This window comes from Orussus abietinus, unplaced genomic scaffold (genome assembly GCF_000612105.2).
Source record: "Orussus abietinus isolate OABI.00-Male unplaced genomic scaffold, Oabi_2.0 scaffold22, whole genome shotgun sequence".
NCBI classification, from domain to species: Eukaryota; Metazoa; Arthropoda; class Insecta; order Hymenoptera; family Orussidae; genus Orussus; species Orussus abietinus.
This window is the reverse complement of record NW_019394596.1, coordinates 488,951-506,734: the sequence shown is the minus strand read 5'-3', so window position 1 is coordinate 506,734 and position 17,784 is coordinate 488,951. Positions and strand designations below refer to the sequence as shown.

Genomic DNA, 17,784 nt, shown 5'->3' with positions numbered 1-17,784 from the left:
GTGAGGTGGGTGGAAGAAAAAAAAAGGGGGAAAAAATCTCGTTAACCCGGCGGTATTTTAATTTCCGCAAAGTCAATTAGTAACATACAGTGAGAGCGGGTTTTCAGCCGGCGTTGCTTGCACGTCCAGGGGGCGATGAAATTGCAATCGGGAGGAATTTCAATGGAAATCCTGCGATGGTTTCCGCCGATTAACTCTTACTTTTCCTACTCGATATTTTTCCCCTTCTTATTTTTCCAGATTGATTTTAATTTATCGTCCCGTCGGATGTACCGATTTTGTATTTCGCCCTTTCGCGTGATACCGCCCATCGGTATCACCGCGGAGCCAGGAAATCCCGGCCGATTTATCACCGCGAAATTCCCCGGGGGTTACGCGATTCTCCCACCGCAGGAGGAATTTTCTGTCGGGGATTTACGATATCGCCCCGATACGGAAAAACTACTCGTATCGTGCGTACGTACTCGGTGCCTTATCCGAGGGCAGTCTTATCTGGATCTCTTACAGGACAAACGTCGGAGCGAGACGCATTATTCGTTCAATATCTGCGAAGCGGTGATATCGCGAAATGGCCGGGTAAATTGTCAGGAAGAAAGCTCTGCCCTTATGTGCATTCGATATCGAAGTTGCTCGATATTTTACGCGTCTCCGATACTCGCCTGTACTTTTGCATTTTACTTATTCCCTCAGTTTTGCATTCTACATGCATAACGCACATAACGTGGCTACGTAAGAGGCGAGCCGAGTTTAAAATATAAATCTCTGTTCAGTGATGGAAATGAAATATTTCCGAATTTAAGGAAATGTATCATATGTTTCCGTGGAACGGCGTAATGTAAAAACGTGGAATATTATGGCCACCCAAAAGTGGCCGACAAAGCCCTGGAAATAAATAATTCAGGCCTAGGAAAGCTCGTCGATATACGGCTTTTGTCGTGTCCGAGCATAGACGTTGCATAAACGTCACCTAGTTAAAAATGCTCCTCTGAAAACAATTTCAATTACTTCGGAGGGAGTTTCTACCTCCTGCCGAAGAAGTTCTTAAAAATCCCTAAGGATGCTGTACCTAATCCACCTTAGTACCTTACAATGTTTTGAGTATTTCTAAAAGTAATTACATATCCACCCTGATTTAATTACCCGAGAGATTTCCTTGACTTCAGCCTCTGTCTCAGAAATTCCCGAAGACATTCCCCGGATAGACAGTGATGGAAAAATTGAAACAAAGTTAAGTACATGCAGTGTCTCGACGTTAGTACGCGTAGCATAGCTAAATTAATCACACGCATTACCGATAAAAAATTGCGGCGTCTGTGGCTCACATTTGAGCCATTACGTGACAAATTTACCGGAAATTTTTCCCGAAATTTATTCTCCATCATGCGTGCATACATTGCAGATACTTTATGCAGCAAATGGTATGCAAATTTTCTTGTAAATCGATTTATCTCATCATATGATGATCATGAATTTCTATCTGGGTTGTCACGAGTAATATGCATATCGGAGTACCTACGTTCATTTCAATGAGTTTTCGCGGTACGTTTGCAAACTCGGCTCGCAAACGTTACGGTTGGCATCGCCTTGGTCGTATGTTTGTCGATTTATATCCCGGGGCTTTTCACCTAGGGCAATGCCAGACGACATGTACGAATGTAGGGACGTACATGTCGCCCCTCGAATGTCGAGAAAGAGTGAACCGTGTCGTGTGGGACGGTACTTACGAGTTAAAGCCCTCTGTAAGACGTCTTGCTCTAGAGTATGAACTCGAGACCAGAAGTCGTAAGTCGTAACTTTCGCGGTAAGGGAAGGTAAGTACACAAGGCTCCTCTCACACCGGATTTCCCTCTTCCGTCTGCGGTGGGATGTATGAAATTTGAATTTTCCCCGTTAATATTAAAATTTCATGATATTCTTACGACAAATCCATGATTTCGATTAGAAACGCTAAAATGTGCGGTGGGATGTATGAAATTTGAATTTTCCCATTAATATTAAAATTTCATGATATTCTTACGACGAATTCATGATTTCGATTAGAAACGCTAAAATGTATCCGGAGATCGTGAATGATTTATCGCAAGGTGATTTCGATTAATTCGAAGGATGGAAGGGGTGATTTTATTTTAGAGATGTCTAGGGTGGAAAAATGAAGTTCCAAAAGAGGCGACGTCGAAGATCCGACGAAGGAGTTTCGAGGACTTCCGAAAATGAAAAGCCAGTTGGAAATGACCCTTAACGACCCAAGAAATCTCCCTCGGCTTGCAAATGGGTCATCGCCGTGATTTCTTAGGAAAGAGACATTATCCGGTCATTGAGATGAGTTCTCCCGCCCCTTCTTAAAAAACAAAGAGCCGATAGAAAATGGACCGCTCGAGAGTGAAAGTAACGCACCCTTTGACAAATTACGCCGCTAGCCAAGCTGTACATGTCACCCTCCTTATTATTTTAATGTATTCCGTTCCTGGGGTCTAAAAACCCACATTTATCGCCGAGAAAAAAAGGAAAAACTCTGTATCACTTCGTCCCCCTTTCAAGCAGCCATTTGCAAAATAAATCCAAGAGGAGAAATAATCGCGGAACGTCAATCACGCTGGTGAAAAAACGTAATTGCATCCCTCGTACTACACCCCCGCCTTGTATTTCGCCTCCTTCGTTAGCTCGCTATATAACTAAAACCTTACATATTTTCCCTTATTCACGGTATAAATGGAAATATTAGCATCCTACATCGACCATAAAAAAAAAAAAAGAAATAGAATTAAAACTTACTGGATATAAAATAATTCCCTCGATATGCCGTATTTTTCCCTGGTTCTAGAAAAATGGCAAACCTGTAGAAAAGTCGTGTATTAATAATAAATGCCAGGGGAAAAAATGGGCTCTAGACAATATGCCTCTAATATTCCGCTCTATCCAATATCTATTGTATATGCGTAGTCACGGAAGTCTCGTTAAAGCGCAATGTCTAGTCTTAAAAGGTATAAACGGCGCGTAGCGTAAAGGCTTCATAATCCACGTGCTATATTCGAGCCAGTTTGTCCCCATCTCGTGGTGCTCCTTGTGGCGGTACTAATGGAATATCTTTCTGTGATCTTTTTCCTGCGATCGCAACATGCACTCGGGCTGTTCAGCTGGTCAAACCGATCTGCATCTTCAGGCGAAGTCGAAGTTTGCCCGACGAGAGCGATGCGACCGATCGTGCCGCGAAACTGCAAGACTTCCCCTCGTCGAGATCAGGTAATCACGTCCCATAATTAACCTGCCTCCCATAATTTTTTCCTAATCTCTTTGATGACAAAACCGCCCACTAAGGTACACCATAGATGCCGCGACATGCAAAGAGCCGAAAAAAAGAAGTCACAGTACAGAATTAATCATTCCGACATTTCCTTCCCGGAGTTTGCATTTATTCCGATTTCCGAATAGAATGAGCAGGTGCAGGATATAGTAATTTCGTAACGTAGTGGGACCTTTAGTTCCTTGTCTAGCGAAATTGCGTGAATTCGTTCCCCCAGGACTGGACAGCGTGTCCATGGACGCGAAGGACGCGAGCAGCACCACCGACGAGGACGAGAACTTCAAGGATGCCTCATCGGTGACCCCGACCCGAAGTCCCGATTTAACTCCACCTAAGTCACCTGGAGGAACCCCTGGCGATCCATCGGAAAGTGCAGGAAAAGGGACCCTTGAAGAATCGTGGGTTCGAAAATCGATGCCTTCAAGGGAGCCCAGGGTTGTTAAGGACGAGTCCTCGCCGCGGAAGAAGAGGACGTCAGAGGGGGCGGAAGAGTCCTCTGGGACCTGGTTCACGGGGAAAAAAGCGCTAGAAGAAGAGGGTCAGTCTGTCATTCCCGTCTCGTCGCCCACATCGAGGCATCCGAAGGGCGAGGCATCGAAGCCCAGGACGATCGATGTCGTTCCAGGAGACTCTCTTGACCCGGAGGTTGGCTCCTCTCTCGAGAGGAACCTCGGCCAGAGGGTGCCAGAGGGGAAACCGCACGTGAAGATCAAAGGCCAGGTCGACCAGGAATATCCAGAGATCAGAGGGAAAGAGTCCATGGGAACTTGTCCCCCAGAAGTCGGGAGAACCATTGCAAGGGAGAAGTTCCTGGAAGAGGGACAGCGAGAGCCTGAATTCGAGGTGGAGGTTGCCAAGGAGCTCGCAGAGCGGGAGGAAATCCCCAAGGATCAGGAGTCCCTAAGGAAGAGAGCTCCAAGGACTCGCAAGGAAGCTCGAGTGGGGAGACTGGAAGAGGAGAGTCCATCCGGCAGGAAGGATTTCCCGGGGCCTTCCGGGACTAGGACCGCCAAGGAGAGGAGGACACTCCTGAAGGAGCAGGAGAGCATCGAGAGAGTCACCGAGTTCCTGGCGAAGCACAGCGCGGGCTCGGTCTTCGGCCAAGAGGTGCATCAGATGGAGAGCCAACTGTCCGAAAAGCGAGCGGAAAAGCCCCGGGAAAAATCGGAGCCGTCCACCTCTGCCGAACTCATGACAAGGTCGCAAGAGCCCAGGGCGACGCGAACTTCAGAGGCCGACCAGCTGGTTCCGGACCAAGGAATCCTTGCCAGTACCTCGATAGACGTTGAAACGAATCTCGGACCACCTGCCGAGGCATCCCCGGAGGAGATCTTTGCCCTAAAAGTGCCGAAGGATGTGAAAAAGTCACCGAAAGTCGAGCCTCCGGAGAGGCGCGTCGGAGAGGACGCCGAACGTTCTCCAGGGGTGGAAGAGGTCTTTTCGCCGGGGAAGGTTGTCAAAAAGGGCGTGACGATACAGGAGGACGTGCAGAGGATATTCTACGAGGAGCCCCTGGACCAGGTGGCGATCCTACCGGAGGTACATCTCGTAACTGCCAGGATCGTCCCTGTGGAGGAAGTGTCCAGCAATCTCGCGGCAATCGCCATCGAGTCCAGCATCAGGTCCATCTCACCACCGAAGATCATGAGAAATCAGCTTCTGGACAGGCTCGATGGAAGGCGAACTCCTCCTTCGGAATCAGCTCTACCCGAGGGTGGCTACGAGCAGCTCCAGCTGCAGCTTTCGGGCCTCTCCAAGTCCACCTCGGAGAACGCCTTGGCCTCCGACGAGGCCGAACTACCCGACGATCGCAAGATCTCCGGCAGGAACCTCAAACCGGAGGTCCTGCTCGACCTTTCGAAAGTGCCCGACGAGGAGGTGGGTCCTGCGCCGACGCTGGACGTCGATAGGGACGCGCTCCCCGCTGCGGGAACCAGGACGCTTGCCAGAATCGGCAGTGAACGCGTCAGGGGCCAACCGAGGCCGCCACTTTCCAGGACCAGGGACAAGGACCTGGTCCGATGTCCTGACCCCCAAGACGACGCGACTAGAGTCCTGGAACCTGGCCAACTGGCCCAGGAAATCCTCAGAGAGAGCGCAACCCTCGAAGACGCCCTAGATCGGGATGCTGCAGAGGAACCTGCAGCGACCTCGGATCGCAGATCTCCCGAAGCCTCGTCAATCTCCGAAATCAGGTGAGAACTCTACATACCTCTGTACTTAAACTTATCTACAATTTATTAAAGGCAGATATGAAAAAAAAAATTACAAAAATCTCTCTTGAGAATCGTTAGAAATTTCTGATTTTAACAGAAATAGAAGATTCCCATAAGTGAGGGCATCTCTAATGAGGAAGAAAATAGGAGTACTGAATGTCTTAATCATTTTCACGAATTTTACTCGATAACGCACTTTATAAACCTTAATGTCACCGAATACCCGTTTTGCGTCGGGATATTAATAATCTCTGAATTTTAGATCGTAAAGGGTGGAATGGCCGGCAAAAATGGCGAAAGTGTCTTTTGTTGGATAGTACTTTCATGAACGCATAGGGAACAAGAAATGACCTAAAGTCTAATTCGTACTCAGGGCCGATTCGCAAGACTCGTCACGCTCGCGTTTCACCGCGAATAAAACGCACCCATAGAAATTATTCGGTATTCTAAGCGGAATCCAGATAAGCGCCGTGTATACACGTTAAACTTACTGAAGTTACTAAACTCCAAGCTAATCGGGGACGTGAGGCAGAGCACTGTCTCGAACGAGGGTGGAAGTGACATTTCCCCCATTTCCGATGTACTCCGGGGTTCTCCGACGAAATAAGCCGAGGATAAAACGCCTCCACCAAAGCCTAAGCTGGTTTTATTAATTAAATTTCATTTAATGATATTAAATCCTGCCCGTTTCGGTGACTCGTGGGGCCATCTCTACCGGAATAAACGAGATAAGGTAAACGAATTAATATTTTCCGACCGTTTATGCGGTATTCGCATTTAGAAACCGTTCGAAAGCTTCTGAGGAAAATGAGGGAAAAATTGTCGAAGTACGAATGAATATTTTCTGGCTGTTTATGCGGTATTTGCATTTAGAAACCGTTCGAAGGCGTCTGAGGAAAATGAGGGAAAAATTGTCGCGCTACGTGTATAAAAATTTAAATTACGGACTTTGTCAGTCTTCCCGTTGCACGGAGGGAAGTTCGGTTAAGCTTAATTGCTAATTGCAGTTTAAGAAAGTTAAGTCCCTCGGAGTCCCCTGCTGTGAAAGGAAATCCATTTAGGAACTTATAAAAATGATGGGAAAGTGCCCGAAGAAGCCAAACAGAAAAATGGACGCTGCGCGTTCTCGGCATTTTCCCCAGAGAGAAGGAGAAAGAGAGAAGGCTGGAGCGGTAAAAAGAGAGGGAGGGACGCGTACCACGGTAATATCATTCCCGCAGATATATTTGATTATCATAATTTAAAACGAGAGAGGTCGGAGATTACGGTTCCTCTCCGCCTCTGGTGAGGGCATTCCGAGGCATTTGTTTGCCGAGGCGACATTTTAACGTCTCTTTGTTGTTTTAATATTTCCTGCTCTTTAATAATAACCGTGCTTTGAATAATATTAATAAAAACGGGGGATACATTTTCACCACCCTGGAATTTAACTGGGTGAGATCCATCCCATTTACACCGTCAAATTAAAACCTATGAGAAGGGATCAAATTATGGCGAGGATAAAATCAATGGCGACCTTTTCCAGTAATTGGGATGACGAAATTAGTCCAACTAATTATCGGATAATTCGTTTTAATCCTCAGACTCTCATTGGAAGGGTGACTTCGAACATTCCCCTGCGAGTGATAATTAAACGAACGAGTTCTCGTTATTATTCATCGGATTAATGACATTCTGTCCGATTGTCCTATCCGTGACTTTGTTGGCATTGACTCGAAGTCTGATTCCGAGGATACGGTATCAACCACCGAAGGAAACTCGATTTCCGGACCTACCCTTCCGGTGCTCCCGTTCACCCTTTTCGTCCCGCCCCTCTCTCGGTCTCCTTCCATCCCCTCCCGGTTCGGGGCTAATCATTTGATGCAAATGAGCACCGATCGAAGCCGCGCTCGGTATGGTCGTCGGTCGCCAATTCACGCGGAAATGGCAACAAAGGGCCATTGCTCCGCGAACCTCACCGAGCCGGGCTCGGATAAGCCAAAAGGTACCTCTTCCGTGTAAATTTACCTGCCAGGCTGGTTCTCTCTCTCGAATTCACAAAATCCACCCCAGACATTTCCGACCTACACCCGCCCCTCCAACTTCCACCGTCCGCAAAATACCCCTAATAAGCGTAAATTGATCCATTCTCCGACAATATATTAATTTAACGCACAAGTTCATACATTTCTAGTATACAAATTCCAACAACAAATGTGTGCCTCCACCCTGTATCGGTTCAGTCTAAAATCCCATGTTCGAGTGATAGGTAACTTTAGGTGGTATCGGGTAGTTCCAAAAAGTACTTTTTTTCGTTTTCGAGGCAATTCATTAGAAAAACGTTGAAACTAAGTACGGACTTCCATTCGGAGACAAAGTGTCGGTGGGTGGCGGGGGTCGGCCGAAAAATCTTGTTAGTCGAAAAAAGTTGATTCCAGGGGACTTGGCCTGTGTTCACGTACCTGTCCTGGCTAGCCCTACGTAACGTGGCGAATAACGACGTACGGGGATTCCATGACCGAGCGAGGGCCGCTTATTAGATCAGAGTAAGCCAGTTTGCAGTGACGCACGACCGCCCTGACGGCGACAGTGGGAGCCCCCAAGTTGACCGGTGAGATTCCTTCTTCCTGCCTTCCTCTGTTTATTACCGAGCCGAGCTCCAGCCTCGCCTCTGTAGGCCGATTTTTCCCCGATTTTCCCACGATTTTTCCGACGATTTTCCAAATATTTTCCGACGATTTTCCGCTACTCTTCCGCCAATATCCCGCCGGCTTTCCAAATCGCGCTCCTAACCGGAAGTGGCCGCGGCAGACCAGGGACCGTCGACCGGAAACGCGACATTCGTATGTGAGTAATCAACTGAACTGGTTAAAAATGGTGAAAAATAAAAAAATAGATCTAGAGTTCCTCTAAATCGAACCTTGGGCGAGGGGCTGTTCACTTGGGAATCAGTGAAAATGATTTCCTTCTTTCAGAGCCGATTGCCTTTGGTTTCATTTGGTAAACAATGCGATTCGGTAACAAGTGACGTTTGGCCATAAAATTGTGACAGTATTCGGTGATTTTCAAACGATGTCCAGCTGATCTCCACGTGATTTCGGGCGTTAAAATACATAATTTCCTGAGTGAATACCTCCTCGTACTTGGATGTAAAATTGTGCAAAGGAGGGAGGTATATAGCTATCCGTCGTGGTGAAGTCGCCACTTATGGGGTGGAGAAGAACGAGATATATGCGTGTATACGTATATATATCGTCATATATATTGGGCTGATTTTAATTTTGATTTTCCGGTTGCGAGGGATGATTGATAAGCAGGAAGATAAGCTGGGAAAATCAGGTGATTAGTAGAACCTGGTCTAGTATGTTTAGCGAGCAAAAGGAGGACTCGGGTTTTCCTGGCTGTTTTTGTCTCCTCCGACGTGGAGTTCTGCGTTCATCTCGAGTAGAGCATTTCCCGCCAAGATGGCGGGGCTTTTTTAGAGTCCGTCGGTGCCAAGGGGCGCCTGAAATAGACAAACATGACACAGGATCGATTACGCATTTCGTATAAAAGCAAAATCGTCGATACGGCTGCATTTGACGGCCAGTAAACTGGCATTGTTTCGTATAAAAAGATGAATACGTCAACAGATTCTATTTAAGCGCGGAAGTAAACAAGATCAATCGCTTCTTATATCATCTCCCCTGATAAATTTTCGATGGGCATAGAAACAAGTACAGAGACAAATCATGAAATTTAAAATACCTTAATAGAGCTAGGCGAGCCAACCGGAATTGTCAATTAACTGTTTTACATGAAAGCGGCTCGCAAGTAGTCTTTTAAATTTCTTTTACTTTGCTTTAAAATCCCGATTCCTATTCCGCGAGTGTTCGCTTTCAGGTAAGCCAAACGACTGTACGTGTAACGTCCGCTCGTAACAATTTCCTCCGGATACTCAGGTCGAGATGAAAATCGAAACGGCACGTAGATACGTTCTAAATCGTGCAGAAATTACGAAGAAAAAAAAAATAAATAAAAAAAATAATACGGAAACGTGAGTATAATTTTGGTCATGATTTCTAGCCCAAAAGTTTCGTCGACGAGAGGACTCGCTACTCTGAGAAGAGCCCGAAGTTTGCGAGGGGAGGAGAAAGCTCATCCGCCGGGTGAAGATCGAATTTGCATTCCCAGCTCGGCCGAGGATATCGACTTCGAAAATTTGGGCAGACTATTACCGGAGGAACTCTCCCAGGAGAAGGTCTTATCGGTGAGGAAAACCCCGAAGGACTCCTGGGCTTCGTCGGAGTCGCATTACACGTCTCTACAGAGGGTGTCCAAAGACCTCGACTTCAGGCAGTCATTGACATCTGACGTTATTGCCGAAGAACAACATCAGAAGGCATTAGAGAGACAAAGGGAGCACGTGCGGTATCTCCAGAGGACCAGATCACTAGAAGGCGAAGTCGAAGGCCCTCCTGGTCCAGAGCCGGGTACGTAAGACCTACTCCAAAAAGTGATAAAACTAATTTTCCAAGCAGAAATCATTTTTCTCTCGAACCTAAACCCTCGACTATTTCATTCCCCCCTCTTTCGATCAATTAATAGATATTTTATTAACGATTAATCACATTGGAAGAGAAGATCGTCCGCGTTCAGCAATTGTTCCCAATCGTCGTGGCTAATGTCCAGAGCGCAACAATGGATTCGATTTCCCGCAAAATGTCGATAGTAGAGCTTGCTTCTCCGTTCCCTGGGAGATTCCTGGGGACAGATATGAAATAAGAGTCCAGCCGAGAAGAAGGCTCGTTAGGGAAACTCACGTGCTCGATTTAACCTCCCCAGATTGGCGCGTCCCCGAATTCGCTCCAGAGGAAGAGGCAGCCAAGAGAGGAGAGGAGTCGACGTCTCCCCTGGGATCGATCCGCCCTGAGGAAGAGCTCTTTCCGGAGGAGACAGTTTCGACACGACCTTCGAGTAAGAGCAAACGAGAGGCCGACACTCAGACCCAGCAGCAGAGCAAGAGTACTCAGTGCGACCTTACCGAGAGCCCCGAGAGATCGATAAGGGCCTTAAAGCAGAGCTGCACGCAGAAATCCACGAGCAGCCCCAAAAGAGAGGTCGAGACCCAAACCGAAGGAGAGAACAAGAGCACCCAGTGTTACGCCGAGAATTTCCCTCAGGCTTTTCCCAGCAAGGACCACAAGATCGTAGAGACCACCGAGACCTATAGAACTCCAGATTTCCCAGCGAGTCCTAAAAAGGAAGCAGAGGTCCAGACCGAGCAGGAATCCAAGGCTGTCCAGTGTGGAGACGGCCTTGATCTTGAACTCGAGGCCCTACCAGGGTCGAGGTCCTCGTTTGGTCATGAAGTAAGGTCCTCTGGTAGAGAGACCTCCCTCAGGGTCGCGTTTCGAAGCCCGGAACGCAGTGTCGATTTCGAGAGCCCTCGGGAGTCGGCCTTCGAGAGCTCCGAGTCCTCCTGCGACAGTCCAGGATACTCCTTTCCTGTCGTTCTGCTCACACAGGAGGATCTCGAGATGACGGTCACCCATGGGTACAGGGACAGAGATGGAAACGTTGTCTGGGCCAAACATTGGGGCCCGGAAAGACTCGTCGAGATCTACAGGGATCCCAAGTCCAGCCTTGGTCTCAGCATCGTCGGGGGAAAGGTACGGATTCACATTCAAACCTCGTCATCTCCTCGTGAGAAGTCGCGACGAGATTTCTTGAGGTCTTTCATATTCCATATTTTCTTATTTTTGGATATTTTCGAACAAACGTGCCTGATCGTGGAACGAGTAACTTTGCTTTTCCGTTCCTTTCTTTTCGCTGGGATCCTTAAACATTTTCTGTTATCAAGGTAAACGTTCAAATCTCGTCATCTCCTCGTGAGAAGTCGCGGCGAGATTTCTTGAGGTCTTTCATATTCCATATTTTCTTATTTTTGGATATTTTCGTACAATGGTGCCTGATCGTGGAACGAGTAACATTGCTTTTCCGTTCCTTTCTTTTCGCTGGGATCCTTAAACATTTTCTGTTATCAAGGTAAACGTTCAATCCTCGTCATCTCGCGAAAAGTCATGGCGAGATTTCTTGAGCTCTTTAATATTTCATATTTTCGTATTTTTTTATATTTTCGTGCAACGGTGCTTGGTCGTCGAACGAGTAACTTTGCTTTTCCGTTCCTTTCTTTTCGCTGAGATCCTTAAACATTTTCTGTTATCAAGGTAAACGGCGGGATGTGGCTCATGCCTCGAGGGGGTTCCTTGAGAAAGGACGAAAGTCACCCTGGCACCTTGTCGTATTTATGTATCGATTTATCGGACTTTCCGATAAGGGTTTTCTGGAGTATAAATACAGAATTCAAAAGAGGGCGGCTGACTGAAAAGAAATCGGTTTCCTGTCTGTAAAGACGCGAGAGATGACGAGTATTCCCATGGGAGAACCGGTGGAGAATAATCTCTCCCGTGATAACAAAAGATAACAGATATTTAAGTTAGTTACGTAGACCCACGGTTACCTCGGATGATTTAAAATCGCCATTATATCGGTACCTCGGGCACATAGATCACTTATCAAGTACACGAGTACGAAGTAGGTACATTAATTTCAACTCGTGACAACAATGTCTACTTGTTCTCCTTCCGGGGCCATTAGAATCCGCATTTGCGAGTGCTCCCATCGATTTTGCCGAAGACATTGGTCGAGGTGTCTTCCACCTCGTTCGCTAACTTCTCTAATTGTTCCTCGGAGGACGGAAAGCGCGGATCCGCGAAATTCCCGGATTATCCGGAATTACTTCACCTTGGAGGAGGCTGCGGATAAATTCCGCACTATTTCGGTATCTCGCCTTTTACGGTCGATGTTTCAGGTCGACCTGTGCAACGAGGCGGGCAACACTCAAAATATATCCGGCATCTTCATCAAGAACGTCTTGCCGAACAGTCCTGCCGGAAGAACAGGAGAGCTGAAGGTGAGTCAAATCGAGCGACTTTGGCGGCCTAGATCTTAAAGTTCATTGAAAATTCTGAAAAGTAGTTCGTTAGTACCTAAAAGTACGAAGAAAGGAAGAAAAAGAGAAAGTGGAAAACTCTCTTTGAGCCTTCCGGTTGGATCTTTCGACAAAGCCATTAGCGCTCCCGTGCGGTCGAATATCAGTCTTCAGCGGCGCCTTTGATTTTTCTGAAAAAATCATATAAAAGAAAATAGATGGCAGTCGCTTTGAAAGAGTCGCTTTTTAAGACATGCAGATTCCCCCTTTCGCGTTCGGCTCTACTTTGTGAAATTGAAAGGGAATGGACAGGGTGGTGGATAAACCATTTGTATTAACATACAAATGAGGTACACCCCGTGGCACCGATAGACCTTTCCATTAAATTCATTTAATCAACCGTAATTTCGTTCGAACTGCTGCGGAGCAGGTTTGTTAAATGGAACGCCGTTTATGTTTTAATTCATTGCAAATGGATGCCCCGAAAAGTTGGCAGCTCCTTTCTGACGTGTAACGTAATAGCGGCGTTACTTACGCCCGCAGTGCAATTGCGACCTCGGCGATTCTAGAATTTCGCGATGCTCAGGTTACCCAGGCGGAATAAAATTCCCGGGGAGTTTTCCCAACTTCCGGGCCAAGCCGTGTAAACGTAGACATCCCGGTTACGGTAGAATTACAGGGAACTCTAACGTCGGAGTTGGGGATAGATCCCTCGTAAGGCAATCTAACTTGACTACATCCGAGTTAAGGTACGGAAGCGACAGAATCGAGATACGGAAGGAACAGAACGGAAATGCAGGAACAATATTAAAAATGCCTTAAAGTAATTAACAAAACATCTACCCCAATTGCGGGGACATCCGTAACACCGATCGTTACATTTTCACAGGCTCGCGAAATGGAAGAAAAAACGCGAAGCTTCTGCCGAGAAATGTCCACGTAAATCGAGATCAATTACGGCTAGTCCCAGAAATCTAAAAAATAAGCATCGGCTCGATTAAAGAGAACAATCGCAGAGGGATCTTTCAGTGCAAAGAAATCCGGCGGAATTCGTCCGCGAGAATTGTCATCTACTAGGTCAATAGTAGCTCAGCCGATATTTTTCAAGTCCTTAAGGGGATGTGAAAGTGGCATCCGAAAGCTCAATCGTTCATAAAACTTTTCTCCGTCCTGGGTGTCTTAAGTCGTTTCAACATTAACAAACTATTTTTAAAATACCTATAAACAAATTTGAACAGAATTGAAATTTCATGAGTATCAGGACCTTCCTTACAGTCTCTCTATTCACGTTGTAAAGTTTCAAACTATTCGGTAAACCGAGTTGGGAGAACAGTTTTATAAACAAAACCTCTTCGACGTCACTTTCACATCACCTTAATTTCACGATAAGTAGTTAAAAGTCAGATTGTTACTATCCGGGAAATTCACGTTAAATCAGTTTTTCCTCGGGTGGAAAAAAAATGGATTACAAAGGGTTGAATAAAGGGTACTTAGTCTAGGCGCGCGCACGGTGTTATCGGGGGCGCGCGGGTTCCGCGATGGATAAGGGGCGAAATCGTCGAAATCGGCGGAATGTCGTCCTTAAGGGGACACGGGGTCGATTAGAATGGAAAACTAGCAAGAATCGTCGAGTAGGAGCAGTTCCATCACTCGGAGCAATTCGACGGAGTTCAGCGGAGAGGCCGTTCTTGGGGCGCAACAATGGCCCGATCCTTGGCGAGCGGCACATGGCTCGGCCTCTTCGTGATTGAAAGCATATATCCTGCTTTCGTGCGGAGGGACGGAGACACTGGCGAGACCCGGAGAGGTGGCTAGGAGAGGATCGGAGAAAGAGGGAGAGACGGAGGTGCCGGGCGCAAGAGAGAGACGGCGCGCTTGGGCTGCCTCCTCGAGCAGTCGAGGGCAAAGAGGGAACGAGGCGAGGGTGGGTAAGAGCGACTGGGAGAGAATCTGTTCCTCGATCTAGTCGGCGAGACGCCGCACGCTGGAACCGCCGGTTCCACTCCGAGGTCCGCCGGAACTCGCGGAACTCGCGGGATTCTCCTTACCGCCGCACCTGTCGGAACCACGACCTACGCAATATCGGAAGCCACGAGGCGAGGCCCGGATGTTCAATCGCGACCTGCAAGAAGAATGGTGAAATTCGAGTGAAAGTAAAGATCGTTTTCATTCGAGGAAGGTACCGATCATTTGCATTCGAGGAAAATAGAGTACATTTTCATTCGCGGGAAAATCGAGATCCGCGGATGTTAAATCGCTACCTGGAAGAGGAACGATGAAATTCGACTGAAAATAAAGATCGTTTTCATTCGAGGAACGTACAGATCATTTTCATTCGAGGAAAATAGAGTACATTTTCATTCGCGGGAAAATCGAGATCCGCGGATGTTAAATCGCTACCTGGAGGAGGAACGATGAAATTCGACTGAAAATAAAGATCGTTTTCATTCGAGGAACGTGCAGATCATTTTCATTCGAGGAAAATATACATTTTCATTCGCGGGAAACTAGAGATCCGCGGGAAAAGCGGCCACCCTTCGGGGAAGTTGAATGAAGGAAAATCGAGAAGACTCCGAGGAACGAGTCCTTTTCCACCTGGACTTGAATGGAGAAACGTAGAAGGTGAAAGTGCTTCGATTGTAAACTTCTCCCGTGAATGGCGGTGCACCGTGATTCCCGGGCCATCGTAACTCGGTTGGCCCTGGAAAACCGAGAAATGTGAGACTCCGGCGAGGAAAGTTAAATCTGTACGATTTAGAGTGCTCGTGGATTTTAATGGACACGGGAATGTAATCGATAAAAATAAAACAGTGAATTATGTCACGGGGTAATGAACCACGAGTTTGATAAATCTGTATCGAGGGCGAATTCGCTGTGCGGTAATTTCTATCGATATTGAAATCGGTCTGCAACTCGACCTCTGTAGTTCGTGTATTTCCCTGGAGTATTGGCAAATAATTAACATTTTTTTAGTTACATCGATTTATCGTACTTTCCTCCCACTCGACGCGAACTCGCATTTACGGTCTGTTTACGTGGGATGAATCGGGTCAGTGTTTCGATTAGCGCAGGGGGGCATGCACTTTTTATCCGAATATACGATACGTGAGTTTTCTCTCCTCGATTGCAGACCGGAGATCGGATAATCGAGGTGGACGGCGTGGACTTGCGAAGCAGTACCCACGAACGTGCAGTAGAAGTGATCCAGGCTGCCGGAAATCCTGTGTGTCTCCTGGTGCAGTCTCTTGTGCATTTGGTGAGTTCCGGGGCTCCCGGTGTTTTCGATCCTTGGTTACCCATCGCCTCCCATAAGCGGTTTAACCCCGACAATCCTCCGTTTCGACTGTCCGGAATGGATGTTAAATCTCTCCCTTCCGTGAATTCCAAAGTGTCCAGTAAGTGGTATAAATAACAAGTTTTATGAGGATTTCCCAATTTTTATAGATTAATTCAACGCCCCCTGGTGTACCTAGTGAGCTGCAATAAGTCTAGTATTTTATCCCCTTGGCATGCAATTTCTGTTTAGTGGGTTGCAGTAAATTCCGTATTTTAGATCCTTGGGGTAGAATTCCCATATAGTGAGTTGGAATAAATTCGGTGTTTTAGATCCTTGGTAAACAATTCCCATCCAATAAGCTATTTATCCCTCTTCCTATATTTTAACCAAGTCCGAACAGGACCTCTCGACCCTGTACGAAAATTTAAAAAATCCGTGCATGACCATCTAATCGAAGTCCAGGAATTTCCTACGATTTGTCAAGATTTGCCGATGCAAAAAGCCTCGATGCATCCTGAGCTTCGGTTCCGTCGAATCAAATCAATTTCCGATGTTTCCGGTCCTTGATTACTGCCCACGTCCGATGGGCGGTATTCCAGGATTCGAATTCAAGTTTAATCGAAATCAAACTAGGCTCGGGATCGAATCCATCGAGAATCTGACCCGAGTCCTTGGCGAAAAAGGAGGGGCTAGATCCTGGGGGTTTCTTCCTTGTTTCCGTTTCTCATAGATTTAGGAAGTTCCGGTCGCGCCGAGTAATAGGCCGGAGTTTCCGGAGTCTTTAATCCTGGATGACCACCCATGTCCGATAAGTGGCTCGCCATTAATAATCCTCCACTTTGTCCGAATCCGAACGGACGTCAGGTCGAGGTCTCTCGAGCTCGGACGAGCTCTTGTTCCGGCGAGCTGTCGATTCGTCCTCGACTCGAGCCAGAATCGAACTCGAACTCGAATCGATTCCCGGATGTAAAGGGGACCTGCCGGAATCCAATAAAAGCCTCCTTCTGACATAACGCTCCCTGCGAGTTATTGGCTTTCAAAGAGCGAGAGTTAATCCCCTGGTTAGCTCGAGTCTAAGGGCAATCTGCCTGAATGCAGATTTCACAATTGAACCATCAACCTGGCTCGAAATTCTGCCCTTTAAATACCTCGTTTTGACGCGAACGAGCCCTTATTTCCGAGTATAGAGGGCCTAATTGATAAAATGTGCCCATAATTATGAAAGTGGTCTAAGTCAAAATTAAAAAAAAAATGAATTTATCAGTTATTTCACGCCATATTATTTCAAACGGGATTTCCCATAACGCGATTCTTCGTACAACGCGGCAAATAACAAAACACGTTATGTTCGTTATGCAAAAAAAACTCTCGTACAGCGGAATTTCCTATTATGGGAATTCATAAAGCGCGTAACGTATTAACCGCGTTATAAAGGAATCAACGGTACGGAGGAAAGAAGTGCTCCTTTTAACGAAATGTAATTTTTATTCCCAGTCCAATGTGGTTAAAAAGAAGTGCAGGAGTTGCGGTAAATAAAAAAGAAACATTTGAGCCTCGGGCTCGACCTGGTGTATACTAGCCTGCAGTTGTTGGCTCTGAAAGTGTGAGAGTTAATTCGCTGGTTAGCTTCAAACAGAACTGGTTAGCCTGAATGTGCGAACAGTGGCGAGAGTTAAATTGAAGCATCAACCACGCTCGTTCAGAGATCTCCTGGAATTCCTCTTTGCACAAATACGCCTTCACTTTCCTCCTAGCGGAGAATTAGCCGGCCCAATTGCGCAGCAATTCTAGATCTAATTTCTCGCCGTTCCCACGGCGGAGCAATATTATCATTAAAAGGAATAAACAGCGTGCATTACGTCGATTGTGCGACTTACATCCGGAGGAGCTTCAAAGAGAAGCGAATTCGACAGGAATATGCAAACGATTACGACAGCTGATTCTCCACGTTGGAATATTTTCTTTAGCCGTATAAATTGTTAGCACAGAAAAATCAACGATTCGGCCATCAATCCCACTTCTGGGATTTCTTTCAGGC

General features: G+C 46.7%; 2 protein-coding genes across 2 annotated transcripts in view; both read left to right on the top strand.

The window, feature by feature from the left end:
* Positions 1–479: 479 nt before the first annotated feature.
* Positions 480–9,976, top strand: LOC105701933 (titin). The gene is made up of 3 exons (XM_023432835.1): positions 480–3,240; positions 3,519–5,496; positions 9,562–9,976. Exons 2-3 carry the CDS (start codon positions 3,536–3,538, stop codon positions 9,974–9,976), a joined length of 2,376 nt encoding a protein of 791 aa, XP_023288603.1. The 5' UTR covers positions 480–3,240; positions 3,519–3,535.
* Positions 9,977–10,162: 186 nt separating this feature from the next.
* The window catches only part of LOC105702009 (multiple PDZ domain protein), a 19,322-nt gene continuing 11,700 nt past the window's right edge, over positions 10,163–17,784 (top strand). Inside the window, exons 1-3 of the mRNA XM_012429199.1 lie at positions 10,163–11,147; positions 12,350–12,451; positions 15,600–15,725. Of these exons, the coding sequence (XP_012284622.1) occupies positions 11,016–11,147; positions 12,350–12,451; positions 15,600–15,725 (360 nt within the window). The 5' untranslated portion in view covers positions 10,163–11,015. The remainder of the gene's footprint in view (positions 11,148–12,349; positions 12,452–15,599; positions 15,726–17,784) is intronic.